The sequence below is a fragment of the Phocoena phocoena genome, chromosome 14 (genome assembly GCF_963924675.1).
Source record: "Phocoena phocoena chromosome 14, mPhoPho1.1, whole genome shotgun sequence".
Taxonomy (NCBI): domain Eukaryota; kingdom Metazoa; phylum Chordata; class Mammalia; order Artiodactyla; family Phocoenidae; genus Phocoena; species Phocoena phocoena.
The window spans coordinates 52917368-52935835 of record NC_089232.1 but is presented as its reverse complement, the minus strand read 5'-3'; the positions used below and the strand labels follow the sequence as shown (position 1 = coordinate 52935835).

Sequence of the window (18468 nt, the reverse complement as noted above, 5' to 3'; positions counted from 1 at the left end):
GAAGGAAAGGAAGGAAGGAAGGAGGGAGGGAGGAAGAGAGAGAAAATGAGAGAATACAGAACCCTTTTCTGATTGGCAATAGTCTACAAGACGGGGAAGTTACACTGAAACTCCCTCATTAGAAAACACACACAAGACACCCTCTACATTCCCTCAAGCCTGAAATGAATTTCAGAAACCTCTTCAGGCATCTTTCTTTTATTACAACCCACATTCATATTTCAGTAGAATCACTACAGGGGAATCACTAATTTTTTATCTAAACTATGACGTTTTGGCAAATGCTATATAACCAACTATAAATCTACAACAAGCCTCAAATACTAAAGACTTGGTAATTATATGATGAGAAACAGCTTGATTATGGGCGAGGCAAGGCAGGCTGTCAACAAACAAACAGCTGTTTCTTATTGACAATCCATAACCAGATCATACATCCCAACCAAGTGAGGAGTTTGTTTCTGTTGTTGCTGTTGTGTTTGTTTTTGACTGTTCTACCCTCTTCCCCTCCCACCTCCAAAATACTGAGTCAATTTAAACATTAGATGTGAACCACAACAGAAGAATCAGATATGCAAGGATAACAAGTAAAGCACTACAGACTTACAAAACATTCTCTAGGTAATAACTAACAGAAGTTTAAAGTGTACTTTCTAATTCAACTTCAAATGCCTATCTTTCCCTGTGCAACACGTCCTGTCATTACTATTTATATGAGGCAGCTCAGGCAATGGGACTGTTTCCTCATTCCTGGATTATGAGCACAGCAATGCCGCCACTCTGATCCTTTGTTCTGGAAGTTTTCCTTGCAGATTCTTCTGTCCTCCCTTTTAGCAGAAGGCAATGAACATGCTTATACCTGCTAGTGTGAACTAAATGACCTCTAAGGTCCCTTGTGACTTGAAATTAAATGATTCTAGGAATACTTGAGAAGCTTAGCATATGAATAAATAATAGAAATAAATAGAACCTTAACACAAAGGTTTAAAAAAAACCCCACCAACATAAATGGAATCTGTTTATTTGATAGTTCCATCATATGAAATAAAATGCACCTTTGGGCATTTTCATATATATGTGAAATATATATCTGAAATATATATATTCCTTTTAACATTCAGAAACCATACAGATAACCTTATTTTATTTTTCAACAAGGCATGAAGAAGTAAAATTAGTTTCCCAAGGTCACAAAGCAAATGCAGCTAAACCAAAACAAGACCACAGCTCCCTTTGATGAACTGGGGCTTTGTGTTCCATTTCACTGAACCACACTGAAATGAGGAAAGGACCAGTGAGAACGTTTACACAATTTCAGTCTAAGGTAAGTTCCCTTTAAACACACCCTGAATTATAACTACGCAACTGCAAGGGGGGGCATATGTCAAAGAGCATAGTTATGTGCCCTAGGTATGACTAACCAAGTATTTTAATCTAGAATCCAAATTTCCCTTGCAAACTGAATGATAAATACAGAATTCCTCTACAAGAAGGTATCTCCTGTCTCACTCTCAACTACAGTGTTCCACTTTATTTAAAACCACATCCTTACCATAATTTTTAAATCTCAATCCTTTAAAAAGTAACCAAACCATGATGAAGACAAATGCACATGGTGTCAAACATATGTCTCTTGGAATGTGCAAAACAAGGTTTCATTCTACTAGTAAGGATACCTGAAAGTTTGAGAAGCCCAACCAATGTCATTAAAATTAAGTCTTGCCTACAGTCCAATTCCTTTTAAAATTAAATTCTTACCATAGTCTGTGACCATGGATGGTCATAACTAATCACTGTGGCTGAATCAGTCTCAAAGTGGACACGTTCTCACCAGGACTGACAGCACATGATGACTAAATAACAACATAACCAGGGGTGCCAGTGTCCCCTCCCAGTCCACCCTGTTTACATAAACCACAGGCCTGGACCTCCCTCCTCTACACTGTCTCTAAACTATACAAATAATGTTTCTTCTGGCCTTTGCCAACTCGCTGGGGAAGCGCTAAGAGGGAATGACATAATTTTTAGAGGAAATTTAGGGCTCTGAAGAGATATGTGGTGTGTCACTCCAAAGAAGCAGAGAGAAAATATAAAACTGACTGTCATCCTTACTTTCATAGAGCCTTGTAATATGCCAGGTATAAAATGCTTTAATGAATTCTTATCAGTTAAGACTGATTGATTTCTGAGTCCTTCTGTTTGTAAGTGGTTGACACTTGGCACATCTGGAAAACGAAGGGGTCTTTCAAAAATACTGCCAGGAAGATGACCTATTTTCCATCAGGTTCACATCACCAGATGATGCTGGATATGGCACAACTCCAGAGAAAACAACCTTTTCTTGGTCTCTCAGTGGCTGTTGCTATGAGCACACAACAAGTGCTTTATACCCCTACAAGCTTCTCAGGTGGATGGCTGTTCTGTTAATTTCCTTCTAGAGTGTGTGTACTTCTAGGTGGCATGATATCCTCACCTTCTCCCATAATCACCCTCCCCTTCCAAACAAACATTTGTCAGAGACTGTTTTACCTAAGATTGATTTTCTTTTCTACTACAGCATTTGTTTATAAATGCATCCAACAAAAGGGAAGAACAACAGGTGCCTCACTTTTTCTTAACTCATATCTGATACCAGATAGCTATCCTCACTGGTGGAGGGGTAAGCAGATTGACTTATTTATGGAGTCCTCCTCTGAGGTATATGTGGGCTACCTGGAAACCGTAAAGATGTTACCCACTTCCCTAATACTCTAACACATGAGCCCCCTTCTTTTTTCTCCCCCTACTTAACTTGCAGAACTATTTAAATCATTCACATTCATTAAATACCCAAAATAAAATAAAGGAAAAAATTTCAAGTTTAAAGTTGGACAAAAACCTTACAGGGGAAAAAAAGGAAGAAACCATTTTGTAGATAAACTTCATGCTCTGGTGCTGAAAGTTAAGGTCCACAAATCAAAAAGCAGTCATTTCTACAGAGCTAGGCTTTTCCACCGCTCTCTCAGTGAATCACGCTGTGGTTAGTTGAAAGTGCTGTTCACATAATAAATTAACCACCTCATTTCCTTCATCACCAAAATATACATAGCACCCCCATACAGATTTGTTTTAATAAAAGTAATAAAGCAAGCCCAGAGGTTATGGCTGTTATGACACAATCACACCTCTGAGATTTAAAAACACTCACTTGCACATCATGCCTCAAAAAGTCTTTGCAATCCGCCCTCCAACGAAATCTAACTCTCTGGCCCCATTTATTCCAAATAAATAATGAACAAAAGCCTTGTATATGGCAGGAGAAAATTCTCCCTTTCAATTATACATTTGAAAAGAAAATACATCTTTTTTAATAATACTGTACAATAAACAGCTTGGGTAGCCTGATCTAGATTATTAAAGAAAATATATCACCAGAGGGACTTCCCTAGTGGCACAGTAATTAAGAGTCCACCTGCCAATGCAGGGGACACGGGTTCAAGCCCTGGTCCAGGAAGATCCCAGATGCTGCGGAGCAACTAAGCCCGTGCGCCACAACTACTGAGCCTGTGCTCTAGAGCCCGCGAGCCACAACTACTGAGCCCACGTGCCACAACTACTGAAGCCCACGCGCCTAGAGCCCATGCTCTGCAACAAGAGAAGCCACCGCAATGAGAAGCCCACGCACGGCAATGAAGAGTAGCCCCCACTCACCACAACTAGAGAAAGCCCGGGCGCAGCAATGAAAACCCAACGCAGCCAAAAATAAATAAATAAATTTATTTAAAAAAAAGAAAGAAAATATATCACCAGAGTTAACAGTGCACAAAGAAGGCAGCCAACTAGCCTACTATCTCACCCAAAACCAAAGATATCTTCTAAAGTTAATTGTTCAAAAAGAAAAACAACCCGTGTTTATTTCTGTGGAAGTGAGAAACAATCTTCATTCTATATAAATCCAGGCAAGTTAGTTTTTCTTACCTGTAATGCTATTTAAAATTATTGAGAAAAACCCAGGGAAAAAGACCTCTCATCGATATAATTTTTCCTCAATACAGACTTTTCTCCTTAGAATTCCTTTCCATTATCACCAGAAGAAAGACACTGTAACACAATTGTCCACAGCATAAGAGATTTGCTGGACAAATGTGCCATGAGTGAACTCATACCATAAATGAACAAGGCCCATTTTCCTGTGTCTGCACCACATTACAATCACTTTGCAGACAGTTCATTTCTGACCTAAATTCTATCAAACTCACAGTCCTTTCTATAGGATCATGCATTTAATGCATATTATTACTATGATAATGATGAAGCCTTCCCCTTGAATTTAAAATATAATATAATCTTACTGGTAATTAAATTTATCTGTGCTATTCTTAAAGCCCACGATCAACAGCCACCTCCAACACACATATTTAGAGGAATGAGTTGATCAACATTCCTGAACAATATCAGATATATAGAACATAGTTTTTAAATTCTCGGAAGTGGCCTTCCTAATATTTACACATTTTATTTCTCTTCCCAATCGCTATAATTATCTAGCACAATCCTTACATCTGAGTTTTCAATAATTCTTTCTAATATGAACATTATTATGTTATACAGATAGTAGTGTTTTGCACTGAGTAAAGAATTACATCTCAGGTTCTCTCTTTAGTATGCTAAACAATTATCCACACATAATTATATACAAATATTCAGCAAAATAAATAGTAATATCTATATGAATGCCAGAATTAAACATCTTTGCAATAATCGTATTTTTAGTCTATAGGCTATCCATCCACGTACAACCAATATCAGACCTAACCAGTATACTAAAAACCTCCTTAGAGCTCTGTGGAGAACAAAGATGAAATTTTAAAGAATTTCCATAAGCTTACATTTTAATAGATAATTTCACTTTAAAGGAAAGAGTCTATTCTGATGAATTCCATGGCAACAAAGATTTTTCTTTGATAAGGATATTATACTGTATTAATCATAGATCCTTAGAAATACTGATTTACTAATTTAATCACAATCAAAGAACATTCCTATATAAGTGCTCCCTCTGATCTGTCCCGGTAAAAATTATTTCCATAGGGAAAAGGATGTGTGTTGTCGGGAAGAAAGAAATGAAGAGATACGTGCTATGAAGACTAGTTCTTTCATCCCCAGCAATCCTTTACATTCCACAGCCATTCTCACTCCACATGGCTCTTCTAATGTTCTCTGCTCCTTAAGTTCTCGCTTTTCCCGAAAAGAGATTCATTAAAAAAAATACTAGTAACCAACATTTCAAGTTTACCAAACAAAATTTTTAAGTGAGAGGGTATAAAATTTTATGGTGCGTTCACAACAGAGTGAAAAATATAATAAGTGAGCAACTATACCGATAATCTACCATTCGTTCATTCATTCAGCAAATACAATACTTACTGAGTATCTATGTGTGCCAGGTCCTGGGAGCTGTGGATAGAGGTGGAAACACCTTGTCCTCATATGAGAGTTTACATTCCATTAGAGGAGAGACAGTAAACAAAAGAATACTATGATTTCAGCAATTTTAAAACTAGCAGCTGTTTCTTTGGGGTGGGGGATGAGGCATATACAACAGTAGGCTCCTACTTCAAAGAGAAAAAAAATGTTCAACCCCTCCCAGTCCTGCTCTCTTCCACTTCTTCCCAGTTACCCACCACCCCAGGAGCTTCTCTCTTCTGAACTCTTGTCCATTTCCTTCCTTAGCCTATTTCTTAGGTAAGCTGTGGGTGTCATCTCCTCAGGCATCTAGCTTCCTCTCTCTCTAGCATCTTCAACTTCTCCCTCTCTGTTTCTACTTCCTTCCTATAAACATTTAAACACATTTAAATCCTGACCTCCTTTGAAAATTCTCTCCTTTAAAGATCTGTATATACCTGTCTCTGTAAGTGCTCACCTTTCATTCAGTCCTCAATCTACTTCTGACTTCTGCCTCCACTACTCCAATGAAATTATTCTTGTTAGGGTCACCATCAACATTAAAAAATAATAAAACATGAAAGACACATTTTCAGTTCTTATCCTACCTTTTTTTTTTCAGTGTTTTACAATATCGATTTTTGCTTCTCAAGCTCTCATCCCCCTTAGATACTGGCATGTCCTGATTTTCCTTCTACATTACAAATACTGTAATGTGAATTCAAAACACCTGGAAATCTTGTTCAACTCAGATTCTGATTCAACGGGTCTGGGGTACGGCCCAAGAGGCTTTCAGTAGGGTCTCTTGCTACTCAAAGTATAATCCTCAGACAAACAGCATTGGTATCACCTGGGAGTCTATTAGAAATGCAGAATCTCATGCCCCACCTTAGACCAACTGAATCAAAATCTGCATTTTAACAAGACCTTGTGAAGGGTTTTTTTACATTCAAGCTTGAGAAGCATTAGAGACCAGTGGTTCTCAAACCTTAGCCATTAAAACGCAGATTCCAGTGCCCCACCCACAGAATTTGTGATCCTGTATGTCTGGGAAGGGGGTGCAAGAATTTGCATTTCTAACAAGTTCTCAGATGATATTGATGCTGCTGGTCCAGGTACTATACTTTAAGAAGCAATGGTTCTCAACCCTGCCAGTACATTAGAATCACCTGTGGAATTTTAAAAAGTTTGTTGATGTCTAGGGCCCACCCCAGACCAATTAAACTAAAATATCTGGGGAGGTAGTGTAGGCTAGGATTATTAAAAGCTCCCTTGCCTAATCTTAAGGTTTCTAATTTAGGTAATTTAGGAGTCTGTTGGTTGTGGGGGTGTAGTGGTGAAAAGAAAAGAGTATAGGATGAATGCTAGTCATATTATGGTAACATTATTACAACACATTATACTATAACCCCTTAAACATCTGTTCTACCCAACTCTGCCCTGTAAATAAACACTAGAAGTTATAACGGTCTACAGGTTTGTCTTAGGCCATGTCTCTGAAATGACCATTTCAGGTAATCGAGCAAAGCAAATAATATTTAATTCTTAAAATTCACAGAGGAGAATCCAATATTTGTGAAATGAAAAAATATAGTGTTAAAACTCTGCATTAAAGAGTATTTGATTTGCTGTGAAATTAGTCTTAAAATGAAAATTTGAAAGAATATTATGAAGAGAAATGTAACCTAGTATTAAAAGTATTTTTTCATTTTCACTGGAAAATGAAAATAGCTTTATTATTTTTCTGGTTACATAAATCCTCACAGTAAAATACACACACACACACACACACACCCCAATGTATAAGGCAGAAATTAAAACCAACTGAAAGCCAAAGTTCCTGAGATAAAACACATTTATCATTTGACCCAGCTTTCTTGCATCTTTTTATAAAATTTGATTTACTTAACAAAAAAGTTATAAAGTATAAAGGACACCATGTACCCACCAAACAGCCTAAGAAATACAATATACAGTTGAAACTCCTGTTATACCCCTCCCCGTTCCCATTCCCCTCCCATCTCATGCCCCACTCAAGGTAACCACTACCTTAGATTCCAGTACTTATTTCTATATTCTTACTTTGTACATTGGTATTCATAAATAGTACACAGTATTATTTTTCATATTTAAAATTTTTATACCAATCATAAAATACTATACATATTCTGCAACTTGCTTTCTCTCTTAATATTGTATCTTATGAGGTTTATCCATACTAATATAGGTAGCTCTAATTGGGTCATCTTTGCTCCTATGTAATATTCTACCATCTGAGTATACTACAGTTTTATTTTCCTGTTTTCCAGATGAGGGACATACTGTTTCCAAATTTTTACTACTATAAATAGTGCTTCAGTGAATTTCTTGTACATGTCTTCTTGTGCACATGAGAGAGAGTTTTTCAAGGCTATGAATATCTAGCAACAAAATTAAGTTGAAGAGAATCCCAGTCTCTCAATTTACTATTTTCCAGTTGCTCTCCAAAGAGGCTGTGCCAGTTTAGACTTCTACAAATAATGTGTAAGATTCCCAATGCTCCATATTGTTGCTAACATCCAAACTGTCAGACTAACTTTTGACAACCTGAAAGGTTTCCCATCGTGGCTTTAGTTTGCATTTCCCCAATTATTAAACAGAGTGATAATTTTTTTCACATTTTTATTTTCTGTGTGTGTCTCCTCTTCTGTCAGTTGCCTGTTCACGTCCCTTGCTATTTTTCTGTGGAATTGTTTTTTTCTCTTAATTTATAGCAGATCTTTATAAATTATGGATCCTTTGTAGGTTTTATGTGATTCAAATACCTTCTCCCTGTCTGTGGATTTTCTATGTACTGTTTTCTGATTCAGAGATGTTTTAGATTCTAATGCAGAACTTAAAAATCTTTTCCATTATGGTAGGTAGTACCTTTAGTGTCATGTGTAATTTTTTTTCAATCATTCATGATAAACCTAGTTTAAAATACTGTGAAAATACTCTAAAGTTTTAGAAATCCTAAAAGTGATTTTTGTGCCGATGTATGAAACCAGAAGGTGAACTTAAGAAGAAATGGAAATTGATCTAGTTTCATTGTCCAAGGTCAATGACATACAAAGAGTAAGTAAACAAAAGACAAAGGTAATTACCTATTTCATTGTTAATAATTTAAGGTATTATTGGTAAAAGGTTTTTCAAACCACACCAACATTTCACATTTCTTTTAAAGATAAGTAATGGTGTTATACTAGGGTGTGTGCATATGTACATGGCTTATTACATCGTCAGTGATTTCTAAGAACCTGAGAAAACTATAGTTAATACCTCAACATAGGAAGCATAATTCAACCAGAAGTGAAAAAACATACCCAGAAGAGACATTTTAAAACTTTAAATTTAGGAATAACCAGGAAATTCTAATATATGAGTTCATGCTCCCAGTCAAGGTCAATTACTTGTTTTTGTTCAATTATAGAAACAGCTCAGTTATGGTCAAAAATAAATGAAATACCTAAATTGCAAGGCTAAGTTTGAATTTCATGCATAAATACCTGGTAAATCAGGGATTCAAGTACAGCCCGTATCCTGGGATTTACAGTTAAGGGACAAGATTGTAAAAACATTTGTCAAGGAACTCATCTATGTGAATACTGCCCAATTTCTAGAACAACTTCCTCTATGTTTCTTTCACATTTGCGTTTTATCCATTTCAAAATATTGCTTTAGTATAGGGGGCAAAATCCAGGTAAAGTCATCTAAGTGGATATCCATGGGACAGACTTTTTTCTATATTCCACTCTACAATAACACATAATTAAAGGATTAAAATGTTTAAAAAGATTTGGACAAACAAAACAGGACAGATGAGAATCCTTATTACCCTTTACATACCTAAACTAAAACATTTCATAATCCCTACAATATTAACTATAAAATAGGTTTTAACAGAGTAATGTCACCACTGAAGAGTTGGGTTATGTTAGTTTTGTTTAGTTTTATCCAGAACTGATCCCACAGAGCGGGTAGGGAAATAAAATACAAATTCCCACCTTTGAGGTTTTATGATGAAAAACTGCAGCTGGGAAGATGATTTTCCTTTTACAGTGACTCCTCATTATACATAATAATGAGGAATAAAGATGGCCTGGATATAGAAAATCCACTAAGAGTTCCAGAAACTCATTTTGGAAAACCATTTCACTCTCTAATATCATCAAATGATCTAACAGAGAGGCACAAAGGAGGAAAGGGGACTGCCGTGTCTTTCCTACTTTACCGTGCATACTCATTAACAAATACAGGTGTAAATGAGCATGAAATTATCTAAAACACAGTCCAAAGAAGAAATAAATAGCAAGTAAATCCAACGTACTCAAGTTGTACTCTCAGGATATGACAAGGCCAAGCTAAACCATCATTCCCCATGTCCCACAGAACTCAACAGAGCCAACCCTGCATCATCCTGCTCTCACCCTGGAGTGTTTTCTTGGGAGTAACACCAAGCCACTTTCCAGCAAAGTCTTTAGGGGTCAGTTAGGGATATGCTGTCATTCGACCACACTGGCTGCCTCTCTCTCCAGAAATAATGACAGGCATGTGTGTTTGAAATCAGCTCTCCCCATTTTCTAAGACAAGGACTGGAGTGCTGCCTTGAGCATTTTAGCTGTTATTAAACCAAAAGTATTTTAGTTTCTATTGAAATAATATTATAGCTTCTATTATTTCATCTATTTAACATTCTTTGAACAGCTTTCATTTTTAAAATAAGCACTGTTTGTCTGGCTACTCATAATTTAAATCAGAATAAATGTAAGTATTAAATTTATACTAAAAGCACTTAAAGGTCCCAACTAAAAAGAAATCCAGCCCCACTCTGGTTGTACCGGAAGTCTATTGTATCAAGGTTTAAAATTAAGTGGCCCATAGGCTAGGAAATGGAAACAGATATTTGTTTTACAGCACATTTTTCCTAATACATAATCACTATAAGAAGTTTGAAAAAAAGTAAAAAAAAAAAAAAAAAAAAAAGAAAGAAAGGAAAGGAAAAGATTCCCTAATCACACCACCAACAAAGATATAAATATCAGTCACCAGCCAGTTACCTTTTTCTTCAATGTAAATGCACATCTCTAGTTCTAAAACACAAATTGGTTTAATTCTGTATCAACAACTTTATTGCAATTTAAAAATATGTCAAGAGCAATTTCTCATGTCATTAAATCGGCCTTGAAAGCCTAAATTTTTAATGGCTGTATAAATATTTCAACTGGTGGATAGACCATAACTCATTTAACTATTTTCCTATTGTAGCTGCTTCCAACATTTTGCTGTAAGAGCAAACTGGTATGTGAATTTTAGAAATAGTTCTTATTACTGCCTGAGAAGAGACTCCTAAAGGAAGAACTACCAGGTCAAAGGGATGCCTTTTCTTAAAGTGTATCTTGATTGGTATTAACTATTTGCTAGAAATAACAATTTACACTTCCACCAGCAGTGTTTGTGAATGCTCATTTCACTGTATCCTTCTTACTTGTACAAATATTTATCATTTTATTACAACTTTGCTCGACTGTTAGGTTGAAATAATAACCCCTTGTCTAATTTGGGTTTGTTTGATAAAGAGAGAAATTTATATTTCATCCATGGTGAATGGTATGTAGAGGCTCTTTGTCAATGTTTTGTAAATGTTTTATATAAACCAATATATAAATGTGTACAAATCAACAAGAAAATACCAAATTCTAATAATAAAATATGTACTAGTTATATGTACATGTATATTTGTGGCCAATAACTTCCCTACTTCATCATCTGTCTTTAAACTTATGTTACATAGCACAGCAAATCCACTCCTAGGTATATATTCAAGAGAAATGAAAACATACATCATAAAAACTTGTACACAGTTTTACTATACATCCATATCTCTCTAGATAAAAAGCCAACAGACTAGTTTTGGATGGATCCACTGAACAATGCTAGCTCACCTAAGAACTGAATATCTAATGATAATTTCTTGTTGCTCACTAACCAATACCTATTTAAAAATAAAATGCTAGGGCTTCCCTGGTGGCGCAGTGGTTGAGAGTCCGCCTGCCGATGCAGGGGACGCGGGTTCGTGCCCCGGTCTGGGAAGATCCCACATGCCGCGGAGTGGCTGGCCCGTGACCCATGGCTGCTGAGCCTGCGCGTCCGGACCCTGTGCTCCGCAACGGGAGAGGCCACAGCAGTGAGAGGCCCGCATAGCGCAAAAAAAAATAAAAATAAAAATAAAAAAAATAAAATAAAATAAAATGCTAAATCTACCCACCCCAAATAAAATAAATTAAAATAAAATAAAAACTTGTACACAAATGTTCATAGTAGCATTATTCATAATGGCCCCAAAATGGAAATAACCCAAACTTCCATGAACTGATAAATGGATAAACAAAATGTGGTATATATATCCAATGAGATACTATCACCCATAAAAAGGAATGAAGTTCTGATACATGCTACGCTACGGATGAACCTTGAAAACATTATGCTAAAGGAAAGAAGCCAGTCACAAAAGGCCACATATTGTATAATTTCATTTATATGACAGATCCAGAATAGATAAATCAATAGATACAGAAAATAAATCAGTAGTTGCCCTAGGGCTGGGGAAGAAGGGAGCGCTGGAGAGTGACTGCTAATGGTTTCCTTTTGGGGTGATGAAAATGTTCAAAAATTAAGGGTAACAGTTTCACAACCATATGAATATACTAAAAATCTTTGACTTGTACACTTTAAGTGGGTGAATTTATTCAAGTATGTATGTATGTATGATTTGTGATTATATCTCAATAAAGCTGTTTTTAAATGTATGTGTTGCTATGTTGTGGTCTATAAAGCTCCTACCAAAAAAGTGGACTTGTCTCTTACTCTAATTTTTACAAGTGTTTAATACTGCATATTTTTTGAAGCTATGTTGTTAGCATTCTATAATGCTTAGGGCAATTATACCTTCTTAGGATACTCTATATGTAATTAATATGAAATGTCCCTCTTTGACCTGTTTAATGCATTTTGCCTTAAATTCTATTTCATCTCATGTTAACACTGCTGATTTTTTCATTCGTGTGTAATATTTTTCTCCAAATTTCAAGGTTGCTTTTTTCTTTAGAAGTACCTCTTGCACATATACATCTTAGTGCTATATTTTATTTTTAAAAGTCTGAGATTCTATTCATAGGGGAATTTACCTACTACTATACTTTCACCTTTACCTATTACTATACTTATTCCTCTCATATACTTTTATTTACTATACTTTCTTATTTTCTTTTCTCTGCCTTTGGTTGGAATGATAAACTTTATTTTTTACTCTCATGATTTATATTAAATGTCCTATTTGTGGTTATTATTCATATATTTCAGATTATGTTGTTCTAAAAAATTGTAGAGTTAATCTATATCTGAATCTTTTTCCTGAAAAAGAATCCTAATACTTCATCACTTCTTTTTCTTATACCCTCTCATGTTGAGTTGATCTGATCCAGACTAATATATTTAAAGATGAACATTATAGTTAAAAAACTGTGAGACTCAACAATACAGATACACTTTACTGGATATGTATGTATTGTAAAGCTCTCCACTATTTCCTTACCTTGATCCTGTTTCCTCACAACATGCCTTTCCCTTCTTCGGACCTCCATTCCCCCTCCCCGCCCCATCCCCCCCGACCCTCCCTCCGACACTTTAGGCAGGAGTAATCCCATAAATAATTCTTTCAAAGAAGGTCTGTAACAACCAGAGAAGGTGAATCATTACAGATCCAAAAATGCTTTTATTTTCCTCTCACACTGAATTGCTGGTTTGCCTAAATATAGAATTATAGGTTCAAAATAAAATTTTTCTCACAACTTCAAAACTACTGCATTTCTATCTTCTATTACTTGTTTTTTACCAATAATAGGACTGATGTCAACTTGATTCTTTCCTTTGTAGATAAACTGTTTGCTCTCTGGAAGCTTTTAGTTAGTTCCTCCTTATTACTAGCATTCTGAAATTTCACAGGAAGGCATCTGAGTCTAGGTCTTTTGTTACTCTTATGCAGTATTCATTAGGCCTTTTCAAAAGACTTGTCTGTCAACTGGAGAAATTTCATTCTATTATTTCTGTGATTACAACTCCCCTTCACTCATTGTTTATTTGAACCTTCTGTTAGATGAACGTTGAAGCTTTAGAAGGAGCTCTACATCATATGACTTTTTGTTCATGCTTCCCACCTTTTTCAGTTTAAGACCGCACTCTAAGGAATCTCTTAGCTCAATCTGCCAATTCATTAATTTGCTTTTAGCTGTGTCCACTCTATTTCACCTGTTTATGTGGGGTTTTTTATAATCTTAACAATCATATTTTAAAATTCTTACATTGGTTTAATTTCATTCTATCCCGTATTTGTTTTAGAAATGCAATAACCACTTATCTCTCTGTGAATGTTAATTTAACTTATTTCAGAGTCTGTTGCCTGTTCATTGTTTCTTTGGGTGTTATTTTTTTAAGTTTGATGCCTCACTTTTCTATCATAGGTTTTCCTCAAACATTTAGTGATTCTTGGCATCAAGATCGTTTCAGAGTCCCTCTTTGTCTGTGTATGCTGTTTCTGTTAAGCACCACGTGCCTCGAGTGATAATGTGGGATATGATGCCAGGTGTCATGTACATGTCAGGAGCTTGTCCTGCCAGGAAGAGACTCCTTGGGCTTCCTGACAATCAAAAGTTACCTGAGGGATCACCCAGCCTCTCTGGCCTCTGTGTTATACTCAGTGCTTTAGCTGGGACTCACAGAATATTGTGGGAGGGGGGTCTCCACAGGCCTAGCCACTCTATACACACCTGCTTATCTAATCCTGCAGGTCCCCTCCCCACTACTTGAATATGATTCTGCTTTGAGAACCCTGCTGATCTATATATTTTCGGGTGTGGCTCCACCATGTTTCATTTTTCTGTGGATGTGATTCTTCAGGCTTAATATCTTTCAAGAGTTCCTCAAATTTCTACCCACTGATGGGACCCTTTCTTATTTTTCCCGGACTGTTATCAATTGATTCATGTAAGTGAGTGTTTACATAGGTACAGATATATATGTACAACCTTTCTGTCATCTTACGGAATTTGGAGTTGTGCATATGCCAGTGGTGGTGGTAATGTAGTTAGAATATCATGAGCTCTGCCCACCATTTTGATCATTTTCTTAGTGTCATTATTTGCTAAATAGTCTGTACTCCAATGTTAATATGGCCATATCTCTTCATCTCAGACTTGTATATCCAACTCCTAGTTTCCTATATTTCTTACAGGCACCTCAAATTTAACATGTTCGAAACTGAATTACTAACCTTATCCTCACCAAATCTGCTCCACTCAGGCATCCTCAGGACCTTTGGAGTAAATTCTTTACAACTCCTTTTCCCTCACTATTACCAAGTAGTCCCTAAAAATAGATTTAACTTCTTTCCATTTCTACTGCCATTAACTTTGTCCAAGCCACCATTATCTTTCACTTGGAGTAGTCAGAGTCAACATTTAAAAATACAAATCGGATCACGGCATTCCTCTGCTTAAAACTCTTCCTTTACTTCTCATTACTGTTGGAATGAATTCCAAACTGTTTTCACGTTAAATGCTATCTCTGAATCCAAATCTGGAGACTAGGTCCCTGCTATTTACTTAAAGACCACTTTGATGCCAATAGGTTATTAGCCTCCTGGGCTCTCTAAGTTTGACTCTCTCTTTCCTTTGTTTCACTAAGGAACCAAGGTATTCCATAACTTCCATAACTTCACCTTAAATTAATATAACTATAATTTCTCTTAACTATGATGCCTATATCATAAAACTGCTATAAGAGGTATACTCTTTAGTTACTAGGCATTTTATCTATCTGTAGCTAGATCAGTCCCTTTAGGAAGCATCCCCGCCAGTGAACAAGTCCAGTTAAAGGTTTGGATGCCTCTTGGTCTAACTTGCTGTACAATGGGAAAACTCCAGTTAAGTCCCAATATATTGCTGGTTAGTCCAGGCTTTGACAGTGTGAGCCTGGGTAAAAATCCTAACTACTCTAGGACACAGCTTCTTTTCCTGTCAGATGAGGAGGGTAGGGTTGTATGATCTCAAAGGTCTCTTCCATTTCTAGTGGCCACAGATTCCATGACTTCATATAATATTTCCTTAGAGAAAGTATAGTACCTATCACTCAAATCTCATGAAAATTATATAGAGAGTAATATTCTATTTCAGGCTTAAGAAGAACTTTGATCAAAGAGAAAATAATTCAACTTGAGGTTTCTGGAGACCACTTAAGCCAACATGGATTCATTTTGCCAAGATTTAGTGCTGCCCTCAATTGCCTAAGGAACACAATCTCAAGAACTGAAAATACAGCAGCAACACCAAGAAGCACTATTACTACTACACAGTAACAAAAATGAAAGGCTTTAGCTCATATTGGGCAATGACCAAAAACTAACTATAATACTCAAATAGGAATGAAAACAGGAAAAAAAAAAAATCACAGTAGGTACCAAAGGCTTCTTCCTGAAAGATCAATAAAGATCAATAGCTCATACTGGTTTAGAAAAAGAGGCAACATACCCCCCTTTCTCCACACCCCTTCCATTTTTACAGCGACATTAAAAGGAGAGGCTCTTCAGATTAAGTTACTAGTCGTATCTAGAGTTTTAATAGTCTTTAAACTGATTATAGTCCATTATTAGCCTTAATCAAAATCATAAAGACCAAGAAAAAAAACCTCCCTCCTTCCTGAATAATTTATAACACCTAACTACCTTTCCACAAACTGTATAACCTTTGAAAATGGGAACTTATTCCCACTGACAATTACTATGCCAAGTTTGAGTACTGTCTCTGTACTGATGGATTTCACAAATTAAATGATCCACACTGCTTTACCTGATACATTCCAACTCCAATGTGCTTCGGCTCAATTTTCACTAGCTCAGCTAATGGATCTTGTACACGCCTTGCTATGGAAACTGAAAAAACAGAATCAGAAAACAAGTATGGCTTAATGTAAAAGCAGTATCCAGATAATTACTATTTTAGTTCCTCATAATGCATAGTTATCCCTCTTTATTCCTCCCCCCAAAGGAGGCCCACAATTTAACCAAGTTTGAGTTCCTTTTTTTTTCCCACACAAAAAGTGAAGGCAAAATTTCAGGATTAATTATGTCACCAGAACTCCTAGGTATTCCTGTGCACGAACACACTGAAAAGGTTATACATTTGGAAAAATAAATAAAACACTTAGTTGCTATATTTATACAATTACCTGTTCGTTCTTTAAATATAGTATAGTAGGGCACCTCACACTTTAAAGAACAAGTAGATATTTGTTTTACTTTTAAATAATCCTGCATTGCTATAAACATGATAACATTTGTACATTAAATATGCTTATTAGGACTAGATCCTGATAAAGATGAGTAAATGATAGAATCATATCTTACTGCAATCAGAGATCGTCAGTTGATTAGTGAATACTCTTGAATCACCTTGAATATGATTGCAAGATTAGTCTGAGAAGTGATCTGCGTCCCAACTGCTTGTTCTTAACACATGCACAGTCCTAATTAAATCCCTTTCTTGACCATTACTTTCCATTTTTAAGAGACTTGAGAGTTAACTTTAAACATCCTTCGTGTCATGATTTTTATTTAGTCATCATTTATTGTCATCTTTTTAAAAGCCATGTTATTAACAAAATCTCATAACGAATTTAGCTTATAAGATAGATTTAGTTAGAGAAAAGAAATTTAGTTGCATTGAGTGTTTACAAATGGACAGCTTTTATTTTCTAAACACATGAAAGCTAGTCAGTGTCACCTACTCATACAGAAGGTTGGATGAAATATAAATTCATTAAGTAAAAACACTAAGGTCATTAAAGGAAACCCCATGCCTGTTTCATGTTAAACTGTTCAAGGTCTGGTAAAAGAAGCCAACTTCTTAGACGTAACTATCAGATTCTCCAGTCAGTGATTTGTGCCACCTCTCATCAGAGAGAGGATCTACTGTGAACGTAAAGTTCACTGCACATTCAAGTCTTTTTCATATCTTTTATGATTACTGCTGACAGTGACAATGGCAGCTTGCAAAGCAAGCTTAGAGAGCAATAAGCTGATGTTTTACAATCTGCCTATTTCTCCCACAGAAGAGATGGGATTCCAAGGCCTTCACATACACCTTTCTCATCAAATCTCATAAAAAGTTAATTAGTGCAAGCATGCCAGGTTATAGGAGAAATGGTTTCCTTTAATAACCACATTTATAGTCATATGAAAACATATGCCACCAGAGAAATACCTGACATCCTCTAAAACCGAATAGTCAGGCCTCCATATCTGTGGGTTTCACATCCACAGATTCAACCAACTATGGATCAAAAATATTCGAAAAATAAGTTCCATAAAGTTCCAAAAAGGAAAACTTGAATTTGAGGGTCTCAGCAACTATTTATATTGCACTTACAACTATTTACGTAACATTTACATTGTATTAGGTATTATAAGTAATCTAGAGATGATTCAAAGTATATTGGAGGATGTGCATAGGTTATATGCAAATACTATGCTATTTTATATAAGGGACTTGAGCATCCTTGGATTTTGGTATCTGAGACGGGTCCTGAAACCAATCTCCTGTGGATACCAAGGGACAACTCAACTGTATTATTTCTTTATTCTAGCCTTTACATATATTATACAATAAGAGTGATTTTCAAACACGTACATACATTGCCAAAATACTTTCGGATTAAAAAAACAACCCACAACAGTAGACCAAGGTAAGGTAACAGGCATCAGAACGTTTGCTGTGTAGGAAGGCAATATTAGAAATTCAATAAAAGTATATCAACAATAGGTAAATCTCTCAAATCTACACCTTCAGGAAAACCCACATTATGAAAACCTAAACTTAGAAATTGTGTGAGTAGATCCCATATTTTAACATTTCTAAAATACACAAAAGGCATTTAAACTATTTTCTACTGGATTCCCTCCTAACAGTTCACTGC

The 18468-nt window shown here is 35.9% G+C and overlaps 1 protein-coding gene across 1 annotated transcript in view; it reads right to left on the bottom strand.

The window, feature by feature from the left end:
* The window catches only part of SRBD1 (S1 RNA binding domain 1), a 222481-nt gene that overhangs the window by 82924 nt on the left and 121089 nt on the right, over positions 1–18468 (bottom strand). Inside the window, exon 15 of the mRNA XM_065891116.1 lies at positions 16344–16426. Coding sequence (XP_065747188.1) covers positions 16344–16426 — 83 coding nt within the window. The remainder of the gene's footprint in view (positions 1–16343; positions 16427–18468) is intronic.